This window comes from Neodiprion virginianus, chromosome 5 (assembly GCF_021901495.1).
Source record: "Neodiprion virginianus isolate iyNeoVirg1 chromosome 5, iyNeoVirg1.1, whole genome shotgun sequence".
Lineage (NCBI taxonomy): Eukaryota > Metazoa > Arthropoda > Insecta > Hymenoptera > Diprionidae > Neodiprion > Neodiprion virginianus.
The window spans coordinates 25442213-25463634 of NC_060881.1; the positions used below are offsets into that span (position 1 = coordinate 25442213).

At 38.8% G+C, this 21422-nt stretch overlaps 3 protein-coding genes across 15 annotated transcripts; 1 reads left to right on the forward strand and 2 right to left on the reverse strand.

Annotated features, from left to right (window-relative positions):
* Positions 1-228: 228 nt before the first annotated feature.
* LOC124304390 (pyrroline-5-carboxylate reductase 2-like) lies at positions 229-3651 on the reverse strand. 3 transcript variants are annotated; one of them, XM_046762526.1, is made up of 6 exons: positions 3394-3651; positions 3261-3331; positions 2353-2526; positions 1074-1286; positions 825-990; positions 229-755 (listed from the first exon to the last, which is right to left on the reverse strand). In XM_046762526.1, the coding sequence occupies exons 1-6, from the start codon at positions 3461-3463 to the stop codon at positions 634-636; spliced, it is 816 nt and encodes a 271-aa protein (XP_046618482.1). In that variant the 5' UTR covers positions 3464-3651; the 3' UTR covers positions 229-633. The 3 variants fall into 3 exon arrangements, with proteins under 3 accessions (XP_046618482.1, XP_046618484.1, XP_046618483.1); XM_046762528.1 differs by lacking the exons at positions 3261-3331; positions 3394-3651 and adding an exon at positions 2863-3121; XM_046762527.1 differs by lacking the exons at positions 3261-3331; positions 3394-3651 and adding an exon at positions 2604-2782.
* A 3476-nt stretch (positions 3652-7127) lies between these two features.
* On the forward strand, positions 7128-13168 carry LOC124304379 (zinc finger protein 260-like). Its single transcript, XM_046762492.1, has 4 exons — positions 7128-7781; positions 7863-8207; positions 8735-9001; positions 9176-13168. The coding sequence occupies exons 1-4, from the start codon at positions 7641-7643 to the stop codon at positions 10634-10636; spliced, it is 2214 nt and encodes a 737-aa protein (XP_046618448.1). The 5' UTR covers positions 7128-7640; the 3' UTR covers positions 10637-13168.
* LOC124304381 (transmembrane and coiled-coil domains protein 2) lies at positions 10541-21012 on the reverse strand. 11 transcript variants are annotated; one of them, XR_006908165.1, is made up of 13 exons: positions 20366-20919; positions 19688-19896; positions 18544-18739; positions 18289-18454; positions 17929-18157; positions 17757-17801; positions 17469-17551; positions 17182-17190; positions 16647-16975; positions 16163-16563; positions 15462-15622; positions 15284-15365; positions 10541-10638 (listed from the first exon to the last, which is right to left on the reverse strand). XR_006908165.1 is itself a non-coding variant. In XM_046762497.1 (12 exons), exons 2-11 carry the CDS (start codon positions 19822-19824, stop codon positions 15466-15468), a joined length of 1752 nt encoding a protein of 583 aa, XP_046618453.1. In that variant the 5' UTR covers positions 19825-19896; positions 20936-21012; the 3' UTR covers positions 12801-15365; positions 15462-15465. The 11 variants fall into 11 exon arrangements, 10 of the variants coding, with proteins under 10 accessions (XP_046618453.1, XP_046618456.1, XP_046618455.1 ...); XM_046762497.1 differs by lacking the exons at positions 10541-10638; positions 20366-20919 and adding an exon at positions 20936-21012 and having other exon boundaries at positions 12801-15365; XM_046762500.1 differs by lacking the exon at positions 10541-10638 and having other exon boundaries at positions 12801-15365; positions 16647-16936.
* Positions 21013-21422: the final 410 nt, after the last annotated feature.

A 21422-nucleotide genomic window follows, 5' to 3' on the forward strand; every position in this document is an offset into this window, starting at 1 on the left:
GAAGAATTTATTTCAGCACTTTCCGAAATCTCGAAAATTTTCGCCTAAAATGCAAAGGGCTCAGCCTTACTTTCTTCTCGTTTTTCGGCCAAAAATATTCCACGACCCCGAATTCTCTCTCAACTCATTTTCTGAGAGTATCTGACGTAAATCCTCGACAGATGTTTCATAGGGACGTTACAACAATTGTACTCAGTGATCATCTGTGAAGGTCAAAGTGAACACATCTAGCTTTTAAAAAGAGTTTATTTTATGTACACTATCTCAATCGTTGGAATTTTTCGTACAACGATTTTGCCCTCTTAAGTACTACATACATGATCTGCTCACACTGATTCATTAAAAAATAATTCGAATTTAGTCTAACACTCATTTGTTACTAACTTTTATGACACCAACACCAACGTTTTCCCATGGCAACTAAGAGCGCTCCCAAAAGCCACATCTTTCTGAAGTCACTGTCGCACTGCAGTATAATTAATAATTACGATTTCATCCGAATGTTTGTCGCGGTCTGTCATGAGTAGGAGCTCCACGACCTTCGAATATTCCGACTAATGCTATGAACGTTTTCCTGAACGAACAATGGGCGTTTCGCCTCGATCACATTCTACACTTATCCTTCACGAATTCCTAATTTGGTCTAGCAGCCGCGGTCACCTCTCTGCAACGCTCAGTAGCAGCTTCAACAGCGCCGATGAGGGCAGATCTCAAACCATGTCGCTCCAGATAGTGGATGGCCGTGATTGTTGAGCCTTAAAAACAACACAAATTTTCGTAGTGAACAAATAAATATCCCCTTAAAATATTTTCCTCTTGCGCACCTGCTGGGGATGCTACGTCGTCTTTTAGCTTCCCCGGGTGTTCATCCGTGTCCCGAACCATAGTCGCAGCTCCCAGAACTGTCTGTGCCGCTAATTTGTAAGCCAAAGGTCTGGTGAGGCCCATTTTCACCCCTCCGTCGGCCAGGGCTTCAATCATCATGTAGACCTGTCGGATGCAGGCCACTCGTATAAATGACAGAATAAGTGTGATATAAACACAATATTATGTTCAACAATATTGCTACTCACGTAAGCGGGACCGGATCCGGCCAATGCTGTGACAGGGTCAATCATGGTCTCTGTCACCTCCTCGCATACTCCGACACTGGAGAAGAGCCGTTTCGCTATCGCGACATCCTCGTCGCCAGCGTTAGAACCGCGTGCATATACTGTTGCACCGCAACCCACGAGCGCGGGCGTATTTGGCATTACCCTAATGACCGGGGTACCCGACGGCAGAGCCTGGAACATTACAATAATAGCATATCGGCAGGCAGTTGACGAAGTAGAATAGAAGGAAATGATCAACTTTGATTTTCGAGAATCTCGGAAGAAAGAGCAAATTGCTTCCAAACTGACTTGGATCGCAATCAACTTGCTTGAACACGAATGTTAGTCTATCCCTGGTGAAAAAATGCTTCCGACTTACAGTGTTGCAATGACGTAAAAGAAAACGGAATATTTTCATAGTTAATTAGAGATTATATTAATCATCCTGATGTTAATGAAATTTAGCAAACCGTTAACACACCATCAACAAACTCAGATTTTGTAGATTCAACGTCTTCAGTTAGTCTAAAGGTGTGAAATAGTAATTTTTTGTTTCAATGTTTCGGTACGGTAACGTCACTAGCTTTAGCCTCGTGAGTATTAGACTCTTCAAAGAGTTTTACATATTTATTCAGAAATATTCTGAGAAAGTACCTTACTGGTGACAGCGAATCTTCTGCTGGACCGTAATTCGATTGTAACTTTTTTCTAAGGGTCACCAGTAAAGTACCCGATGACGTACCTCAGAAAGGCGCAGGCTTTTTTTCTGCTAGGTATCATCTGCTAACTTCTGCCTCACATTTCTTTAACATTATTGAAACACTGTAAGTTAGAAATATTTTTCTACCAGGGTGTGCAATATTTCGGATAGGTCAGATAGTTTTAATTAGCCGGTATGCTTTTAGAAAATGAAGAAACAAATCAGAACTGAACGATTTTGATTATTTAATATGCAAAGTTCTAAACAAGCTGTGAAATACATCCGCTTTAATGAAAGTAAATTCTTAAACGTGTTAGCTGTAGATTTTAGCATTCACTTCCAAATTAAGAGCTGAGAATAAATACTGAGTTTACTCATTCACTTTTTACCAATTAATCTTCTTATGCAAAACGGACAATAATTTTGAATGGGTAAGTTAATGCTGATTCTTATTCTCTCCATTCCATTTCACTTTTCCATTATAGACATGTTGCGTTTATTTTCCTCTTTTCGAAGATGGACTATTGATGATGATAATAATAAATAAATTAGGCAAACCTTTTCTAGGGCAGCCAGAGACACACCCATCGCGATTGATAGCGTTAGCTTTCGCGGGCTGTTCTTCAACTCCAAAAGTACCGCAGGGGCGACCTGTGGCTTCACCGCAAGGATCAGAACATCGCCGTGTTCAGCGATCGTCCGGTTCTCGAAGATCGCTCGCACACCAATATCCTACACAAAATCTTGTGTCATTAGTTATAGTAGCGGTCGAAAAGCTGAATAATAAAGTAGCTATTATTGATAGTCACCGTTATGGAAATTGTTATTTTATGATTGCAGTGTTGCATCAAAATTTGGAACAAAGTATCAATCATAAGTTATTAGCAGTAGGTATATGTTCGATGATACCTCTATCCTATATGATAACAGAGGAGTTCAGAATTTTATCAAGCATGAATAACATTATTGTTCGTACAAATGTTGTATAAATGATACTTTCGACGTTTAGCAATGGATATGCGGTATATGATTTAAGTATACTGAACATCACTTGACAAACACACTCACAATAATCACAGACAGCAATCTATGGATAAATAATCTGAACATTAGAGCCACAAATATTGTTATTATAGGGAATTGTTGGTGAGTTCAATGACATCGCGAATTTTATTCAAACTTCACGATTAACTCCAAACAGTGTATTGCTGTTCTGCACGTACTTCGTTTGCGATACAGACTTCAATACTCTGCACTATTACAAGCCAGTAATCTTAGATAAAAGTGTTCAAGGATAAGCCCAAAACGCGACGACATTTACAGGAGATGATGTGAGTTATATATTACTCTAATATCGGTAACTTTGATTAGATTGATTTTTTTACCGCAGGATAAATCATTTGATAATAACATATCAGTGTGATAAATTACTCTGTCGCAGTAGAAAAATTTGAAGGCATAGTAACCTGGAAGGCTTTTATGCTGTCAGCATCGTTTGGGAGACAACTGGCCAAAACCAACTCTGCCTTGGTCAATCCTAGACAGAAGAAGAATCCATTATGACTCGGTATTTAAGAAACGTTGAAACTTGGACCTCACCGGCTCCTATAAATCCCTTGACTAAAGCTTGAGCCATTTTACCGGCTCCACAGAATCCGATCTTCAACATTTTATAACTCAAAGTACACCGATCGTCAAGCAAAATCGATAGTCAAAAACACGAGAACTGAGAGCTTCGGTAATAATTATTCTGAAACGGAGCGATATTCGTGCAACAAGTAGAACTGCGCGTGGATAACTGAACCTCAAGGTCTGCGATTTGTAATCTTACTGTTGTGGAAACTCTGCGCTATGCTGCTGCAGACAGACTGTAAAGTAGTAAATTCATCTGTTCGATGAGCAGCATCGTGTAGCTTAAGTAATTCAATCAATTCCAATAACACGATGATTGGGTAACAGAACATCGTCGTATAATGTAAAACTAGCAAGTCTTGAACTGGAGCTATAATATTGTCAGGCAAAAAACTCTGTCCAAAATGTTTCCATTTCCATTTTAGCCAACATAGCTGCTCATTCTAAAAGGAATCAATATTCATACGAAACCCATACAGCATCTGTCAATTATTTATCGAATTACATTGATAAGCTGTTATCTAGGACAAGCAACGAGCAGAACTTTTAACCCAATAAACTGATAATGACAGTCTCTGAGTTATCTGTTGTACGGAGTCCCTGAGCTCTCGGCGGTGGAAAGCTCAGTGGTACACAGTTTAATGATACACATAAATAAACGACCGATGACATTTTGGCCCCGAGCAATGCGATGCATAAAAATTACTTTATAGCTTGTGGAATTCTGGCACACTGGAAATATTGTACACGGTAGCTATATTTTACATGAAAATAGACACTTTCTAGTTTCTACATTCAACATTCTCGCATTTTACCAAATTAATTTCTATAGCATTAATGTCAAAATGACGCGTTGTAATTTTCTTTTTGTAAGTACAACCTGCTCAGAGAGGTTCAGCTCAATCGGCGAAATCAGAATTGGTGATAAACATTAATGTCAAATATCAGGGAAACTTATACTTGGACAGTTCGTAATTTTATCGGTAAAACATCGTGGGGTCCTGGGTCCTGGGGACGCGCTCAGGAGTAAAAGAGGAGACGAAACTTTGGAATACAAAATTGGGCCAAATTTCAGCATGCAGAGTTAATAATACCGATTTTTGCCACTCATTACGTCCATGTTCTTTGGTCGTTCAACTATTATGATTTTTGAGTGTAACCAAGTGTTGATAGTTGTCAAGGTTACATGTTTTCAACGGCTGAAGAACACATTTTCACATTTGGTAAAAGAACAACGAACACAAATTTTTGAAGAAGAGAAAGAGCCTCCGAGTCAATAAATTTAGTAATTTAAAAATAATACTATTGGAGGAGGTGCCTGAACCAAAAATCAATACTTTCCATTGTTAATATCGGGACATTGCCACACATTGAGAATAGTAAATACTGGAATTACAAACCATAGCATATACCTATGTCACCTTTTATTTAGCAGACTGGCATCGTTAAATATTTAATTTTACAACTATGCACTAATGATTATTATTATCAAAAATGATAAAATTGAAGTTTCCAATGGGAAAATATAAAATCTGTTTCTCATCATCTCAAAGTTGTTGCCAACGCTATAATCTCAAAATTCGAATGGTAACCTGACAGATTGTGAAATATCACTGGGATAGTATGTGAGTTTCGATAACTTGGGCTGCAGCCTTGATGTATGTACACGATAACATAACTACGCTACTTTCCTATGAAATGACAGAGTAATCACGCGCTTTCGCGGCTTCGAAGGTCCTTCTCACGGCTCCAGAACCTTTCGGAATTGAACGTCGCGCCAAAAACCATTGCATGCGACTTCTTAACGTCAAGTCGAAAAACTTGGCGGGAGATTCCGAGAACTGTTTATCAGATGAAATTCCGAGAATTCATTCAGGGTAGTTGCAAGCTTCCCAACGTCTTACCTCCCCTCGGAACCTCTCTATCGTTGGTCATCAGAGGGATGGAAGAATCTTCCCGAAGCTGACTCACGATAAAGAAACCTTGCTGAAGTTGACACGTGCGAGGTTTCGGGGATGAACGGTTGAAGATTCGCGGTTGTGCCCGGTAATGCAGTTTCTCGAGCTTGCTAAATGAGTATGGTAATGTAGAGTGTAGTTCTGGGGGATTTCTTACTATGAAGGCAAGACTTAAAACATATGTATACTACTGAGGTAGCTTACCCATGCCGTCAACCTCGCGAAAACTGTGGCCGTAGTGATGAGAGAGCGAGATGTATGTATGCACTAGATACTCCGTCTCTCTCACTCTGCATTTAATTGGCCGAGAGGAATCGTATCGGCCGAAAAGGTTGTAGAGCGAGAGAGATAAGTTTTACGGATGGCATAACCGCTCTATCTCACTCTTTCGTCACACTTTCTGTACACGCGGGGCTACCGCTAGTAGTACACAAGGGGTGAATTGTATTTGATGATTTTAAAAACTATGATAACGTAGAAACAAGTTATAACTTTTGTTTTTCTTGCTAACAAAAATCCACTTAGTGAATCACCGAAAAACGAGTCTCTTTATTTTAGCCACGGAAGAGTAGGAATTTGGCGTATGAGTATGTCAATCTTTTTTTTTTTTTTATTGTTGAAATAGCCTTGCCCTATTTCAAAGCACGGCTTCTTCTTGTTATAAGTTTTACATTTTTGGCTGGTCTAAGGGTGTTACCAGGAATAACAAGCTAATTGTTCACTTTACTTTTTCAAATTGTCATTATACTCAGTAATATACATGCTAGCAGATTATTCGTAGTTCAGATTTTAACTCACGCACATTCATCAGTTCACATTTACATTTATTTTTACAACCCTAATATTTATATCCAGTGTATAATTAGGATAATTTTGCGAATAATTTACAACATAAGCTGACTCGAAAATTTATTTCAAATCACTGGTCGAATATAAGTACCGAATCAAAGTATGTGGCACGCACGGATGTGTGCATTTCCAAACTTGCATAATCTAACTTCGCAATTTCAATACATAATAAAAATGAAATTTCTTGCCCTCGTTGAACAGCATTCTCTTTGAATGTATTTTTTGTTTTTTGTGACATCGTCAGCAGAATTTGCATACAATACAATACGATATTCATGTTATAAATTGTTTAAAATTTACGACAATACAAAACTCTTAAGTACTATGACAATGTTCATTTGGTAATAATACACAAGTGCTAGCTGCAACGAGCAAACAAGATATTTATATCAAAATTATATGGGGTTATACTCTCTGCGGATATCGAAAGAACAGTAATATCTTCTAGAACAGTTGACGTTGATTCGTGGTCGACTCTGAAAGTGTCCAGCCGGTCCGACCCGTAGAACGTGGTAGAACGGGAGAGACAGAGAGAATTTGAGACTACGGACTTAGAAACTACTACTTTTCTCTTTCTGATAAACACCTGTATCTTCCGTACTCTAATGATTCTAATCATATATGTCTACGCACAATTCACGGTTACGGTCGGTAAGGACGAGGCAGGTATGTAATAGATGCAAAATTGCATGCATTTTCGATGAAGCAAAGACCCGTTCACATTGACGTAGAACCGTTATCATAGTTTAGTGGTAGACATGTGGTAGATTAATTAAAACATATGGCACACCTTGAACAGCTATGAGACTCGCTGAACATAAGTTATTACTAGTTTAACGGTGAGAACCCTGGCCACCGTCTAACTATGGTAAATGGGCTTTCTTTCCTACCGACGACGCCTAATTAGATAACCTAACCGTAGCTTTTCGATAGGACAACTCATCTTTCCACGATATCTAACCGATGCCTGCCGTCCGCGACCGATGTTCGTGAAATCGGAACCTGTATCCCTCCGTAAAGAATTTTTTTAACTGAGAAAACTGAGCTACTCGGTACCTCATCGTCCGGTGCTTAGGAAACTAGAGAGGTCCGTGAGCCCATCAACAGTATCATCAGAAAAAAGAAAATCCTTATGTCGTGAACAATACGATCCTAGGTTGGCAATTTGGCACATCCGAGACAGAGAATTTACATGCGGATACAATCGTGGATTCGCGTGGATCGTCTGTCAAGTCTTGAACTGGGAATGACGATGTTTTCCTCGCTTCGTGTTCATCAATTCGTAAATTATGAACCCTGAACGGACGCGAATTCGGCTCTCGTTCCTGGTTCGTAGCCCGAGGCCGCAACAAGCGCAACGTTGAGAAGGCTTTCAAAGGAATTCCGTGCCTTGGTCTCTTGATCAACATGGCTGTGATCGAGGAATTCAGCGAGCTGTGCCGACTCTGCGCTGGTAAGACGAGTCTCAGCCTCGGTCTTCCGATTTTCGAGACCGAAGGTGAAATCCGGCACATAGATGAAAAAATTTCCGCCTGTCTTCCTGTCCAGGTAAGTGGCGATTCTGTCCGACCCGACTTCGCATTACCGCCTAACCCAACTCTAAATTGTCCTAATTGTCTCACTCTCCAGATCTCCATGACGGACAAGCTGCCAAAATTGGTTTGCCAGGAATGCGCTTACAAGTTGGATCAGCTGTACAACTTCAGAGAGAAGTGTCTTCACACAGAGGGGATGTTCGTTGCCATGCTCAAGGGTGTTCATGTCGATGACAGTCATTTCAAGGAAGGTTGCGGGGATTCTGATCAAATGCAGGCCATGCAAGTGATGGATGACATGGATCTCGCCGGCGGGGAACAGGTTGTTTCTCAGGAAGAGATGTGTCAGCATGGCGGGGAAATTCAAGTTGCTGGTATAGAGCTAGATGGTGATACAGTACGAATGGTTGACCAGCACATACGTGACATGCAGGATGAGGTAGGTAGGAAAACATTATAGTATTGAAATACTCAGAACAGCTTGAAAAAAATGGTTCACACTGAATAGAACTCTTAGCTGTGCACTTTTTTCATCACTAATCACTTGTATAAAATACACTTCCAAATGTAGATATCAATGTGCAGTTCGTTTACAATGAAAAAGTAAATTACGGAACGACAGTCTTCTAAAATCAAAGTTATCCTCCCTTACATATTCCTTAGTTTGCTCTACTTATTCTCAATGATATTACTTAAGGAGCTACTGATTGGATCTCAAAAATTAGTTCCGTATTTCTTTCCAATTAACATTCTTCATAGGATGCATTATAATTCTACAGATACGTGTACAAAGAAATCAGAAAGTAGTGTAAGAGTTCATTATATAGCTCTTATATAATATCTTTGAAAAAATTCTGCAAACTTAGAGCTGATCAACTCTTTATAATTACCATGTTCTTTTTATCGATTACCTAACTTCATATATTTGTTCAGGAAGCTTGGCAATCTTAAAAGTATCCATTACAGGTCTCTACTCAGCAGCTCACGATGCATCTAGAAGGAGATGTGACGGTCGTAAGTAACCTGACAGTCGAGACGGACCTCAGCCAACTGGACATAAACTATGTGACATCAATCAGTCCACAGAATCAAGACTGTCACGACACATGCCAAATGGAACGGGTACAATTCTGCAAGGATATAAAATTTGAACCTGTTATTGTGAAGGATGAATATCATAGGCTGCAAGAACGACTCTCTACAGAATGTTCAACAGAAGCTAATGAGACTGACGTTAGTATTAATAACTTGGATTCATCATTACTAGTTCAGAAAAACTTCTCGGAGCTTATACTAAACTTCAATAACAACTTATTTTTAGAATCAATTGAGCTAGTGTTAGGTCTTGCATTATTTGCAAAAACTTCATTAAATTTTTGAAATCTCATAAATATTTTATAATTAAAGGAAAGAGAAAATCGCATGCACCAACCAGACAGTGATAGTGATAGCGAGGTCGATGCATCAGTCGAGAACGAGATGGAGACACGAACTGAGGATGGAACTGAGGATCCCTTGCAAGCCGGGATAGCCCCGTCAACAAGTGGACGTAGTAATCTAAGTAGCAATGCAAGCGAGACACCTGTGGAATATACTAAATCAGCTAAAGCATCACTGCTACAAGCAATTCTGACCAATCCCAGTATAGATGAGGCAGGTAACAGTTGGTATGTCTGTCGTTTGTGCAACGAAGCTGCCACAGAACCTCCCAGTCTTGCGCAGCACTTTGAGGTTCATTTTTGCAGCTGCGCATGTGGCATATACTACACCAGTGTCGAGGCTCTGAATATCCATAAGCAGCACTGCCAGACGAGTAAAAGCAAAGAGGTATTATGCACAAGTGAACCATGCAACGATATTGCGACGAATCCAGAGGAGCAAAAGAAGCCTGGAACAACAGCTAGACAAAAGTGGACACCAAAAATTTGTACAGAGTGTGGAAAACAGTACAGAACTAATTACAAACTTCAAGAACACATGCGAAAGCACACTGGTGAGAAACCGTTTCAATGCCTACTTTGTGAGAAGGCCTTTCGTAGTAAAATCGGTCTCGCACAGCACACTGCAACACATACAGGACAGTTTGATTACACTTGCTCAACTTGCGGCAAAGGATTCCAGTGCAAAAGCTACCTCATAGTACACCAGCGTGTGCACTCAGACTTAAAACCATATCCTTGCAGCACATGTGGCCAGAACTTCAAGACGAAACAGTCGCTGCTAGATCATCAAAATCGGCACCTGGGTGTTAAGCCATATATGTGCGACATATGCGGTAAGGGATTCATAACGAAAGGACTGTGCAAAAGCCATCAGAAAATCCATTCAGGAAAGGATAATCGTCAGTATCCTTGCATGGTCTGCAATAAACTATTTGTTAGTAAAAGCTACCTGAATACCCACCTTCGTATTCATACTGGTGAAAAACCGTACAAATGTGAGGTATGCGGAAAGGGTTTCCTCACAAGGGTCGACCTCAAAATTCACTCCACAATGCACACCGGTGAGAAGAGTTTTGTATGTGAGATGTGTGGCAAAGCGTTTGCCCGTCGTGCGGCTCTCCGATGCCATCGTCGATCGCACACCGGCGAGCGGCCCTACAGATGCGACGTATGTGGAAAAACATTCACCCAGTTCAGTCCTATGGCGATACATAAACGTCTTCACACTGGTGAACGTCCATATGAATGCGATATTTGTCGCAAGGCGTTTGTATCCCGGTCTACTATGATGTGCCATCGCAAGAAGCACCATCTTCCATCAACTACAGATCAGAAGGAGGAGGTGTCTGACCAAGTCATGGAAATTATATCGACTGAGATTGTGGTCAGGGGGTCCCACGATGGAATACAGATAACTGCTGATTGAACCTGTGTACAGATAAACTGTAAAAAAATAATACGAAAATGGGGGTGATCAGGGCAACAGGAAAACCCAGAGTCAACTCTATATCAGAATCATGTGTCTAGAAGAGTTCAGTATCTGAACGGAAGTTTCTAATAACGTGAGTTAGCTACAACAATGAACTATATTTGAAAATATCATCATGTTGAAATAAGGAATTTGTAAAATAATGTCCTCATGTTTCTGCCAGAGTCTAAAGGTACTGATATATTGGTTAGCCAATACTGAACAGTGAAAACTTATGCATGTGACTTTCCAGATTGAAAATGTAAATGTCTCGTCCTTAAGATACATATGTTGGCGATACTGTGTCCCATGTCCTTAAAAAATTATTTTACGAGAGATGTGACTGACGAATAATTGGCAATGTTTATTAATATATTGGGAATATCTGTTGAAACAGATCTTATTCAGCCACACAGTCACTGCCTACGCCAACCACGTGTACAATTTTTATCTGATCTGAACATAACAGACAAATGCTGTCAATCAAAAGTTGCGTATGTGTTGGTGCGAATTGTGACTGTGTGGCTCGGAATGATCTCTTCGAACAGACATTCACGGTATGCATAGAATGTTGCAGGACTAGAGCTTAAAATTGGTAAACCTACCGCGTACCTAATACAAGTTTCCCTGCAGAGAATTTATTTTTATAAAAACTAAGTTGCTTCGATTTTCTATCTTCATATTATTAAAAAAACGAAATTCTTTTAATTGGACCTCAAACATATATATGTATAGTATGTATCATAGATAACTCAAAGTATTGAGCTATAGTAAAGTAACAATAATAATAACAAGAACAGTAATTTTGAATTTGCACATCTAGTGATAATCTCTAAAATTACTATGGTTCTGATAATTGGAAACGTGATAAACAAAATAATCATAAAACGAAAATGACAAGACTACCATTTATGGTGTGGTAACCATCCACTTCATTGTTTGCTCGATAGTGAATTTTTTGTAAAGACAAAATGACATTCACTACGTTTGTATGACTAGGAATGTGTATACGTAAATTCCTTGTACATATACATACATACTGTGTACAAATAATTTGCTACACAAACAAGTAAACTCATCGTGATACTTAATAGCAAATATACATTCATTGAAATGACTTGACAGATTTTGTACTAGTAGATATTTTTGCGCATATTTGCCGTTTGTTATCGTGCTAAACGTATAATACAGTAGATTGTGCATCAAGGTGGTAAAGAAGATCTGTTAACGCTGAGTAGAAGTGTGCAATATCAGTCGTAGGTGGGCTTGCGCGCGAGCTGAAGACAAATATTGCAAATACCCGTGGCGAACAAGACTTTACCTACATGTTGCTCAGGATACTTTATGTAACAAAAGTATGGTTTACAAGTTTTTTTTTTATAGCAGAGTATAAAAAAGAGCACTTTTCAGTACTAGGACGTAAAAGTGCACAATTCTGTATTCCGATGCTCTTCTTTTGTACTGTTGCTGAAACGATTACTTGACGTACGTAACGCAGGCAAAAAAAGCCTTGTAAACCATATTGTTATATAAAATAATTTTCATACGTCTATACATTTAATGATATTACCTGAAAATTGATCCCTTAAGGCATCGCGGTAGGATTACGCTAGAATTTTTTTATATATTTTTTTTTTTTTTTATTAATATTATCGTTATTGCAAACGCCAAATTTACGAATTGTAAGATTATCCAAGGCACAAATCTATGGCCAATAAGTGAGGCATTATATAAATTTTACGAACCAGTGTTTCAGTTCTACAATTTTTTCTGCTATCGTAAATTATGTACTGACATACATTTCAAATTGATAAAATGAAAATAAAGACCCAATCATGTATTATTTTAAAAACTATCCATTGATTTTTCAATCTTGTTCATTTGGTACATTCATTTAATAAAAGTTGCAGTTTAGACGTTTCATCGAATTACAACTTCATCATATGCAGCGTAATAATATAGATGTACAATAATAAAGATGATCAAATGTTCATAAAAATATGCAATTAATGAGAAAATGATGCTGAAAAAAAATAGCTTCTCTCAATAAATTATGTTTATTTGGTGATAAAACTCAATGAACTACACTAACTAATATATTGATTTAATAATCGTCACCTTCTGGTCATACTTATCTACATTATCTTTAGGCAATGCGATGCTTTGTACAATGCTTTTTTTTTTCTTTTTTCATTGACCATACATTTATGTCGCGTGTATGTATGTGTATACATGTTCCACATGCATATTATTATATGTATATCATTTGTGCAACACGGTAATGAAGTGAACATCATGTCTGGTTAGGAGCTTTCAGCGTCCAGCAGCGCAATTCTGATTTTCACTTTAGCGTTAACAAGTAATGTTGCCTGTACATAACATAAATTGTGGACTTGAGTTGAGTTAATATCACTCACTACGGCATTAATGTAATCCAAAGTGACAATCCAGGGATTGATGTTTGGATTATGATTACTGTTGTTAAAAATATACAGGCCAAAAAATCTTTGCAATTTCCAATGATTTCCGTTGAAGTGTTGAACAACACCTGCGGCCCCTAAACATTGACTAAAAATTTTTACTAACACTACCGAACTACATCGATACAACGAGTGCACATAGTCTCGTCCAATGGTGCAAAGTGCGCATACCTAATCACACTACAATTTACGACTTCCGCTTCTGATTAGTTTTGCGTGATGTAATGGGTAATGCGAAATTACGAAATTTGATGTAGAATAATATTCTGCCATGGCTTTTCGCCATCCTTACTGGATATATGAAACGTGCAAGTCTTGATATCATATGTATATGATCGTTTTTTGGTCCAGAAACATAAATATTCTCACGTTGTCATTACTGACTTAAAAGTGTCATATATTCATATTAAAATAGTAAACACTACACGGGGTATTGCAATTATTTAAAACTACGACGTGGAAAATAAATTACGAATGCTTTATACACTGGCCACAGTGTTGGTAATCTTTTTGTTGAAGATCTTGATCAATATTTACTGGAACATGTTATGTTATAATTGTGACGCAACAACGCAGCAATAACGCATACAAGGCAACACAAATGAACTTAAATACGTTACTCGAACCAACCGCGGGGTATATAATCGGTAACGCAACAAATTAGCCCTTCAGTCTTTCTCTCATTTCACTTATCTGTCATGGTTCATTTCCTTTTAGTACTCAGTCGTATACCTAATACACGCGTATTTTAAGAAAACCTCTATCTACGGCGACATTTGCCTCTTGCATACCTACATAAAAAGCTCCAGATAGCAGTGTTGCTCATGCTAGATTATACATATATCTACAAACTACTTTGTGACACCGAATACGTAAAATGATAAATCAACGCAGATTAAATCGGACCGCGTATCACGACGACGGCATTAAAATATCCTAAGGATAATTGAATTTAATATAACATACCGGCGGCAAACACTGCTTTCCTGTAACTTTCCTCCTATACCTAAGTTTATGTCAAAGTATTACAGTCAATAGTCTTAATTTTCTACAACATGAATAATATTTTTACCCAAACTTAACCGTCTAATAATAACAGACAGTGAATACTAGTATGCAACAGTAGCGTAAAATTGAAGGTGAAACTTAAAAAAGGCTGTAAGTTTCATTTTTGTGTTGATTGGTACTTACAGTTTTTTTAATTATCCTCTTCAATTTACAAAAGTCGTTGATATTGCTGCGAAGGTAAATAGTGTATGTGTTGATAGATATCTATCTCAATCAATTGATTCACAAGAGATTGTTTTACTTCGTGATATCATTTCAAGATTTATCAAATAGATTTTTCATAATGAACTCGTACCGTGGTATTGAAGATTAAAACAATGCAGAAAAAAACGGAATTTTATTTTTGAACTGCTTTCGTCTGTAATCGTAGTTATCACTATAATGCATCGTAAATGTAGGTAATTGAAACTTCAATCAATAGTAAATGAACTATGTTCTAAGGGAATGAAAATTATTGACGTGTTTGTATAACTTAAGGCATGCAGTTAACTGAAAAATGATAAGCCAGTGAATTGTTTCATACAAACAGTACCGATTCTTGAAAAGATAGTTATTTATTTAACGAATCAGCTTTAGCTATTACCGTAAACATTCCATTTTGTAATCTATATTCTCATTCGAATTTCGAATTAGAATCTTTGAAAACATTCGGTATTCCTCGAGTTGGGAGAATTCACTTCACTTGCGATCACCTACAACCATATTGTACAAATTATCAATATTACACCCAACCCGCATAAACAAATAAAGCTCCTACAAGTGATAATAACAATAATTAACTAAACCGAGACAGTGCCAAAAAATTTGCTGTCAGTAGCGTCGCACCATAGTCTATCACGTTTCATCGAATCATTTGTGTCATGAGGATGAGGCACTCTACACATACATTTGATTCAATTTTTTTTTTCATCGATACGATCAAAGATCCTGTGGACAGAAGTTGAAATCATTGATCTCAATGTGCAATTGAATTTCATGATATGACGCAACAGCGTCGCACGTCTCTCGGCACCATTTTTATTGCTTGGAGAATAGGCCAGCAAAAATAGGCATTTACCGACGTGAAGTAGAGCGAGGTACGTGTTCCTTCTTCAATTCAGCAGTGGAGGGTGCTGGTGATTTATATTGAGCGTGTAACCCTGAAATAAATGGGTAGGAATTCATATATTGCACTTCGATCATGGTCTACTTATTTGTTTCTTGGCTGGATTGACCATTGAATTAAAGTAACTTACAATGCTACTTTACTGCTAAGGTTTGTTTGAGGCGTCGCATTAGATGACTACCAACATCGTGGACTTCTGGCCACTGCTTTAGTACGAATACAATTCCGAGGACGACGAGCGTCGTAGTCAGTATGCGCACCCTGCACATGAAACAATGAGGCTTAGTACAGCTGGAACAGACACGTGAAAATATATAGAAAATGGTAAAGACAATGTTCCAAGGGATACGACTGACGCTGAGTAGAGCGGTCCTGTTTGTTTTTTTTTTTTCAGTTTACATTACAGAAGAAATTAAAATTCACGTACTATTAGCTTCATTATCAAAACACCTCATATTTTGTGGTGACAGATTATCAAGTAGAAACTGTTTAGTACTTAGTGAATATGTTTTTCGATTATTATCTTTCAATTTTTTGAACACATAGACATATATATTGTTTTAGCTTGCAATGTTCCGCTCTGTTTTGCTGTACTGTGACAGTAAATATGTTTCAATAAAATTACTGTTCCCTTGAAGCAGAATACAGTAGAACTGCGCAAGCTGAAAACACTTTAAACGACATACATACATAACGGAGAAAATTGAGTAATGATAATAACTACAAATTAAAGTTCAAAGGCTTTTTTAAAGTATAATGGCAGACTGAAATTATTAGAATAATAACAATGAGAACGTAATTCAGTTTAAAGAATATTTCAAATGAGTTTACCTGGTCCTCAGGAATGGCATCATTATGCCAGCACCTGTTGCAACAAGAAGTAAGACAACTTGTAGGACTGTAAGAACAACGTTTATCAATTTGACAACCAAGGCTCGTGCATTGCTGTTGTCAAGCCCCTCGAGTGTGACGTACTGTTGGTGCTGTTGTTGCTGGTGTTCCATCTTCCAAATTTTCGTCTGACAACTTTCCAACATCTCGTGAATATCCCGCAACCGGTCTTCGCTCTGATACTGAACCTTTTCTTCCATATCAGTTATTGTTTGTTTTAAGTTCTCAATCTCGTTCTGATGAAGCTCAGTGAGGTCATTAACTTGTTCTTCCAGACGCTCACATCTGAAGCGTTCCTCTTGAAGTGCATGCGAGAGATATGCCACTTCTTGCTGAAGAACCTGTCACAAAAAATGAAGCTCACTATTACAACTGACCAAATCCCTGCACCAGAGAACACAGGGTTCTCAAAACAGAAGCACACCTTGAATCCTTCGAGTTTTTCTCGCAGCCTATCGTAATTTTCTCTGTTTTCCTGAAGTTCCGAGAAAATCGGCTTGAGGCTGAAAGCAGCACTGTTGCTGTGGCAAGCATGGGGCTGCCCTCTGCTGCCGGGAGCGCTTTCGCTGGTAACGCTAGAACACTCCGAGCCTTCTTCGGATGGGAATTTAATAGCAGCAGCACTATGCGTCGAACCCAGGCTGCATCCGCCAGGAAGTGTTGCCGAACCATGGTGCGTCTTCTCTTCTTCAACGCTACCGTTGTCATCGTTACCTGCACGTGGTGTATCGTTTACATAAAAAGTTGAGCCATCTGTAGACACAGAGGTCGACAGTTAAAATCCTATCGGACGCTAGAGGTCAATTTAGAAAATACAGTGTAAGAAAAGTGCATGAGACAATTTACGAAACTTCTATTCAGTCTGTGTACACGAGATGGCATGATCATGTAATATGATTGAAGAAGCGAATAAAACAATTCTAACATCAAGTCACTATAACCAATCGAATGGTACTTACTAGTTTCAACTGCCATGAGCAGCAAGAAACAATTGTAATATATTTTAATGAACATTAACATTCACATTTGAAGCCCGATGTGTTCAGAAATATTTTAAATCTTGACAAAAGAATGCTTAGCGTTGCAATATGTCTTAGCTATCGCAATTTGTTGTAAATATTTTGTACATAGACATATTTTCAGGATATTAACATAAAGAAATATAAATACGCTAGTACAGGGTAGGGATGTAGGGTATATAATAAAAAATGTGAGTCAGATTTCCACATCAGCGGATATCACTTACGTGATAATGTGTTTATGTTGTCCGCACTGCCGAACTTGTTTTTTATAAGATGTGCAAACTCTCGAGGCTTGGACATGACGCTCCTTGAACAAAAACCAATAATTTAAATTATAATAAAAATTTATAAGTGAATTGGAAACACCAGTGAGAAACTTAATCCATATTCGAGTTGTAGATTTGAAGAAAATGCGACGTATAATATCGAAAAGATACCCATAATAAAAGATCACAGTAATTTTGTGAGTCATGCAAAACCATGTATCGTAATCTCGCGATTATCGTACTCACCCTGAAAAACCAGTGATTCCATCTCTAATATTACCACCCACATTTCTGAAAGATATTAGATCTCAAATTAGAAGCTATAAATTGAAATCAAGGAACTGCCACAGACGGGATCACAGTGTCATGGATATTAGCCTAACAAATGCTGAACTGAAAGTAAAGATCTATGACTTACTTAAGCCCCTGTCCCATATCACGAAGAACTTCTCTAGGCTGCCTGTGACTGGTCGGAGCGCCATGAACTTCGTAATCTTTCAACTTCTTTGTATAACTCTCCAACTTCTTTTGCAGCTGCGATATACTATGCGCCGATTTTTGATTTTTCTTCTCAAATACAGCCTTGATTCTCGTCAGCTGCTGCTTGTCAGCATTGGCAGCTAATTTTAAATACTCGTTTACATTGTCTGAAAAAATTGTAAAAGAAAAAATGTATTATACTAATCGATTTGCGCCTTCATTACAATAAAATCCACTCCATAATTCTTGTTTAATGACCAACCACTACACCTAACGCAAAGAATTCTAAGAAACTCACCGTCTCGAGTCGTTTGTTCTATTCGTATTAACTCTCTGGTTCTTACAATTTTGTTTTGCAAATGCTCCATGGCTTGACGGCCACGGGCGCCGTTAGAGTCAACATCATCGCCGATTAACTCCGACGATCCGTTTGAAAGGAAGGACTGTGTGGCATGGTAGGCCTCCTAAAATTCAACAGACAACGTTAGAATTACATGTTCTGTGTGCCTCTCTGGTAAATCTTTAACCATATTTATCAATATCAATCTCTTACCCCTTCGTCGTCTGTTGGCGGATTAATATTCGATACAAAATCTTCTAGATCAGCTATAGTTCCAGTTGTCCCAGGATCATCGGCACCGTCTCCCGACCGTGCAACCGCACCGGGTGACCTCTGCCGGCTGCTGCCTTTCATGCCTCCACCACCGCCACTACTGCCACTGCCTGTGCTTCCTTCTCCCGAATGATGTCTGGATAAAAATGAATCTTATTCATGATTACGAATGCCTTTTGTGATTAATTCTTATTTTTTATATATCATTTCCTTTTCTATATTACTCTATTTTTCATCCCTGATCAGACTAATTCTTCAACATTAGCTTGGATTTTGCAAATAAAAGACTGTTTTGCAATTCTAAGTTGAAATCTACAGTGTTTGCATGAGATTCCCTGAGTTTTAATACTTTTCGGATTTGTAACAATAAAAATTTCAATTCACGTTAGTTTCTTAGAAAGTAGCTTCAACGTCATGTATTGCTTAAATATATTTCTAAGTACAGAAAAACGAGTATCTATGAAGATTTCAACAAGTGATATCCACAGTTTCTATATATAGATAGGCAATTGAGTTTTCTCACCTGCCATTTAATATCACTGTTCTTATCTCAACGACAAATTATATCTGTTAAGATTTGTTTTTACTCTAATAGTAAGCTGGGAGAAATGCCAAGAGACATATGCCAGCTTTAGCTCAAGCATATAAATGAAACATATATTTAAGTAAGAATATTTGCATTATACCATGTTGAAAAACGAAGAAAAACAACTGAATGAAAATATTTACAAAATGCAAGATTGTTACAAATTTGGTGACTTTTCCCGATTTTAAGGAAACATGTGAATGCAATAAAAACGTTTATGCACATTTTGGCATAGAATACTATACCAAAGTAAGATTATAACACAGAATTATATCATCAATTTTTTAATTCTGTGCTCAATATCACAGGAAACTATCAGATAATCTAAGAATCATAACATAATTAAATTTTGTCATAGAGCACTGCTCAGAAAACATGTTTTTTTCCGAGTAATAAAAACATTCTAAATTATAATCTGTGGGCCAAATTTTCTGTGTACTTTTTGCTCGGTAGGTTTGCAACAACCTTAAAAACATTATCATCCAAAGCAAGACTCACGCAGCGACATTTCGAGACTTTGTAACAGGATCCAGGGTGACCGGAAGATGGTGACGCTGTGCTTGAGTAGTGCTTCGACTTGGCGAAGTGCTTCGGGAGCTGTTCTTGCTTGATGGGGCTACCGAGAGGCTAGCCATTCCTTTTTTCTTCGAAAGCGATCTTTGCCGATGGAAAGTACATCGGGCCAAAATCGCGGGTACAACGACAACCTGAAATAGCAAACAAAGATTACCCTCAGATGAAGGTGATAAACAACGTGTAGCAAAGACCCAAAGTAAAATACCGAATGCGGAATACGAACAGTTCTCGCACGTCCAGATGATGATGATCGCGGCTCTTTAACTGCGTGACACCCCGCGATCTGTCATTACTCACAGCCTGTTAGTCTTTAGCAGCTCATAGTTCATTACTCATTTGTCAAATGCTATGGCAAGGGCAGGGGGGCGACTAAGGGGCGTAGGAATGTCTCGCGCACTCACAACGGTTCGTCCATTGTGCGGTGTTCGTACACACATGCGTATGACTATACGATGCATGCATGCATTTGCAGAACGACGAGTACGCGTGTACGTATGTATGTATGTGCATACATACAAAAGGTAAAGTGATACGAGAGAAAAGAGAAACAAACAACAATACTAGAGATACTACAGACTGAACGAACAGCAGAGTGCTCACCTCGTATACTTTGTCGCGCGCAGTAAACACCGCAGAGTTAATTTTCCTTCTGCCTACTTCAGGTTGGTGAGCCCTTCCTTCCTTTCCTTCCTTGGAATGTGAAGTTCGCAATGAAATTAAATCACACGAGTTTCAACGCAAAGAACGCCAACCATAAGTATCAGAAACTGCACAACACCAATGACACGCACACGCGGAAGGTTTTTCACCCGCGCCCTCCTCGCCGCGCCCCTCGCGAAGTCACCGTAATATTATTCGGCCGTACCTATTACTTTGACATACTGCCTGACAGTTTATTGTTACTATTATTTTTATTGTTATTACTATCGTTTTCTTATCAACATAACACCACTGTCACACTCTCGTTCCAAACGAAACGAGCACGAGCGAACTTTAGTTTTCTTTTTCTTCGTCACCTGTTTTTTCGCGTTTGTATTTAATTCATAAAGCATGTATGCACATGCCAACCGAACCCTCTTCACAGCCGATATCCAAACTTTACTACCGACAACCTAGCCTCCTCTTTCTTGTTTCTCTCTCTCTCTCTCTGTCGCTCTTTCCTTGCCTCACCCTTTGATCAGATTTCGACGAACCACCGGTGATTGCCACCGTAACTGCGAGTGCATTGAAGGCTGGACTCGAAGTCAAGTCGAAGTCGCAGTGGAGAACGACCACCGCAAAGTAGGCGGTAAACAAAGACGACCGACTCTATCGGATTGGAGCCGCTGCAGTACAGACCACCCCCCTGACACTCACCACTGCTCGTATACTAAAAAATTGTACGCGTCTTGTCCCTGTTTTTTAGTTCCTCTACGTGACGCTAGTAGACTTCTGACACGCTCGCTGTCCTCGCTGACCGCGCGCAGGCTCGTCAGGTAATTACTAGCGCCACTAGTGGTGGGAATTGGCGGCAGAATCGAGGGACATTTTGCGAACCACTTTTAGCAGCGTGTGTCAGGGGGCTGGCACAGACTAAGGATTATGTAAATAAGGTTTCCTGGCTCTCCGCCAGGTTTCTTACGTGACGAAAAATATTGGAAAGTGCTGCTGTGTATCC

Coding starts and splice junctions, on each gene's coding strand:
- LOC124304390 (XM_046762526.1), bottom strand. CDS start 3,463: ATGTTGAAGATCGGATTCTGTGGAGCCGGTAAAATGGCTCAAGCTTTA. Junction 1,287..2,352: donor CTCTGGCTGCCCTAGAAAAG/GTTTGCCTAATT, acceptor GTAATGTTCCAG/GCTCTGCCGTCGGGTACCCC. Junction 991..1,073: donor CCGGATCCGGTCCCGCTTAC/GTGAGTAGCAAT, acceptor TGCATCCGACAG/GTCTACATGATGATTGAAGC.
- LOC124304379 (XM_046762492.1), top strand. CDS start 7,641: ATGGCTGTGATCGAGGAATTCAGCGAGCTGTGCCGACTCTGCGCTGGT. Junction 7,782..7,862: donor CCGCCTGTCTTCCTGTCCAG/GTAAGTGGCGAT, acceptor CTCACTCTCCAG/ATCTCCATGACGGACAAGCT. Junction 9,002..9,175: donor CAGAAGCTAATGAGACTGAC/GTTAGTATTAAT, acceptor TTATAATTAAAG/GAAAGAGAAAATCGCATGCA.
- LOC124304381 (XM_046762497.1), bottom strand. CDS start 19,824: ATGGCTAGCCTCTCGGTAGCCCCATCAAGCAAGAACAGCTCCCGAAGC. Junction 17,802..17,928: donor GATATGGGACAGGGGCTTAA/GTAAGTCATAGA, acceptor AATATCTTTCAG/AAATGTGGGTGGTAATATTA. Junction 16,564..16,646: donor AAAAACTCGAAGGATTCAAG/GTGTGCTTCTGT, acceptor TTTTTGTGACAG/GTTCTTCAGCAAGAAGTGGC.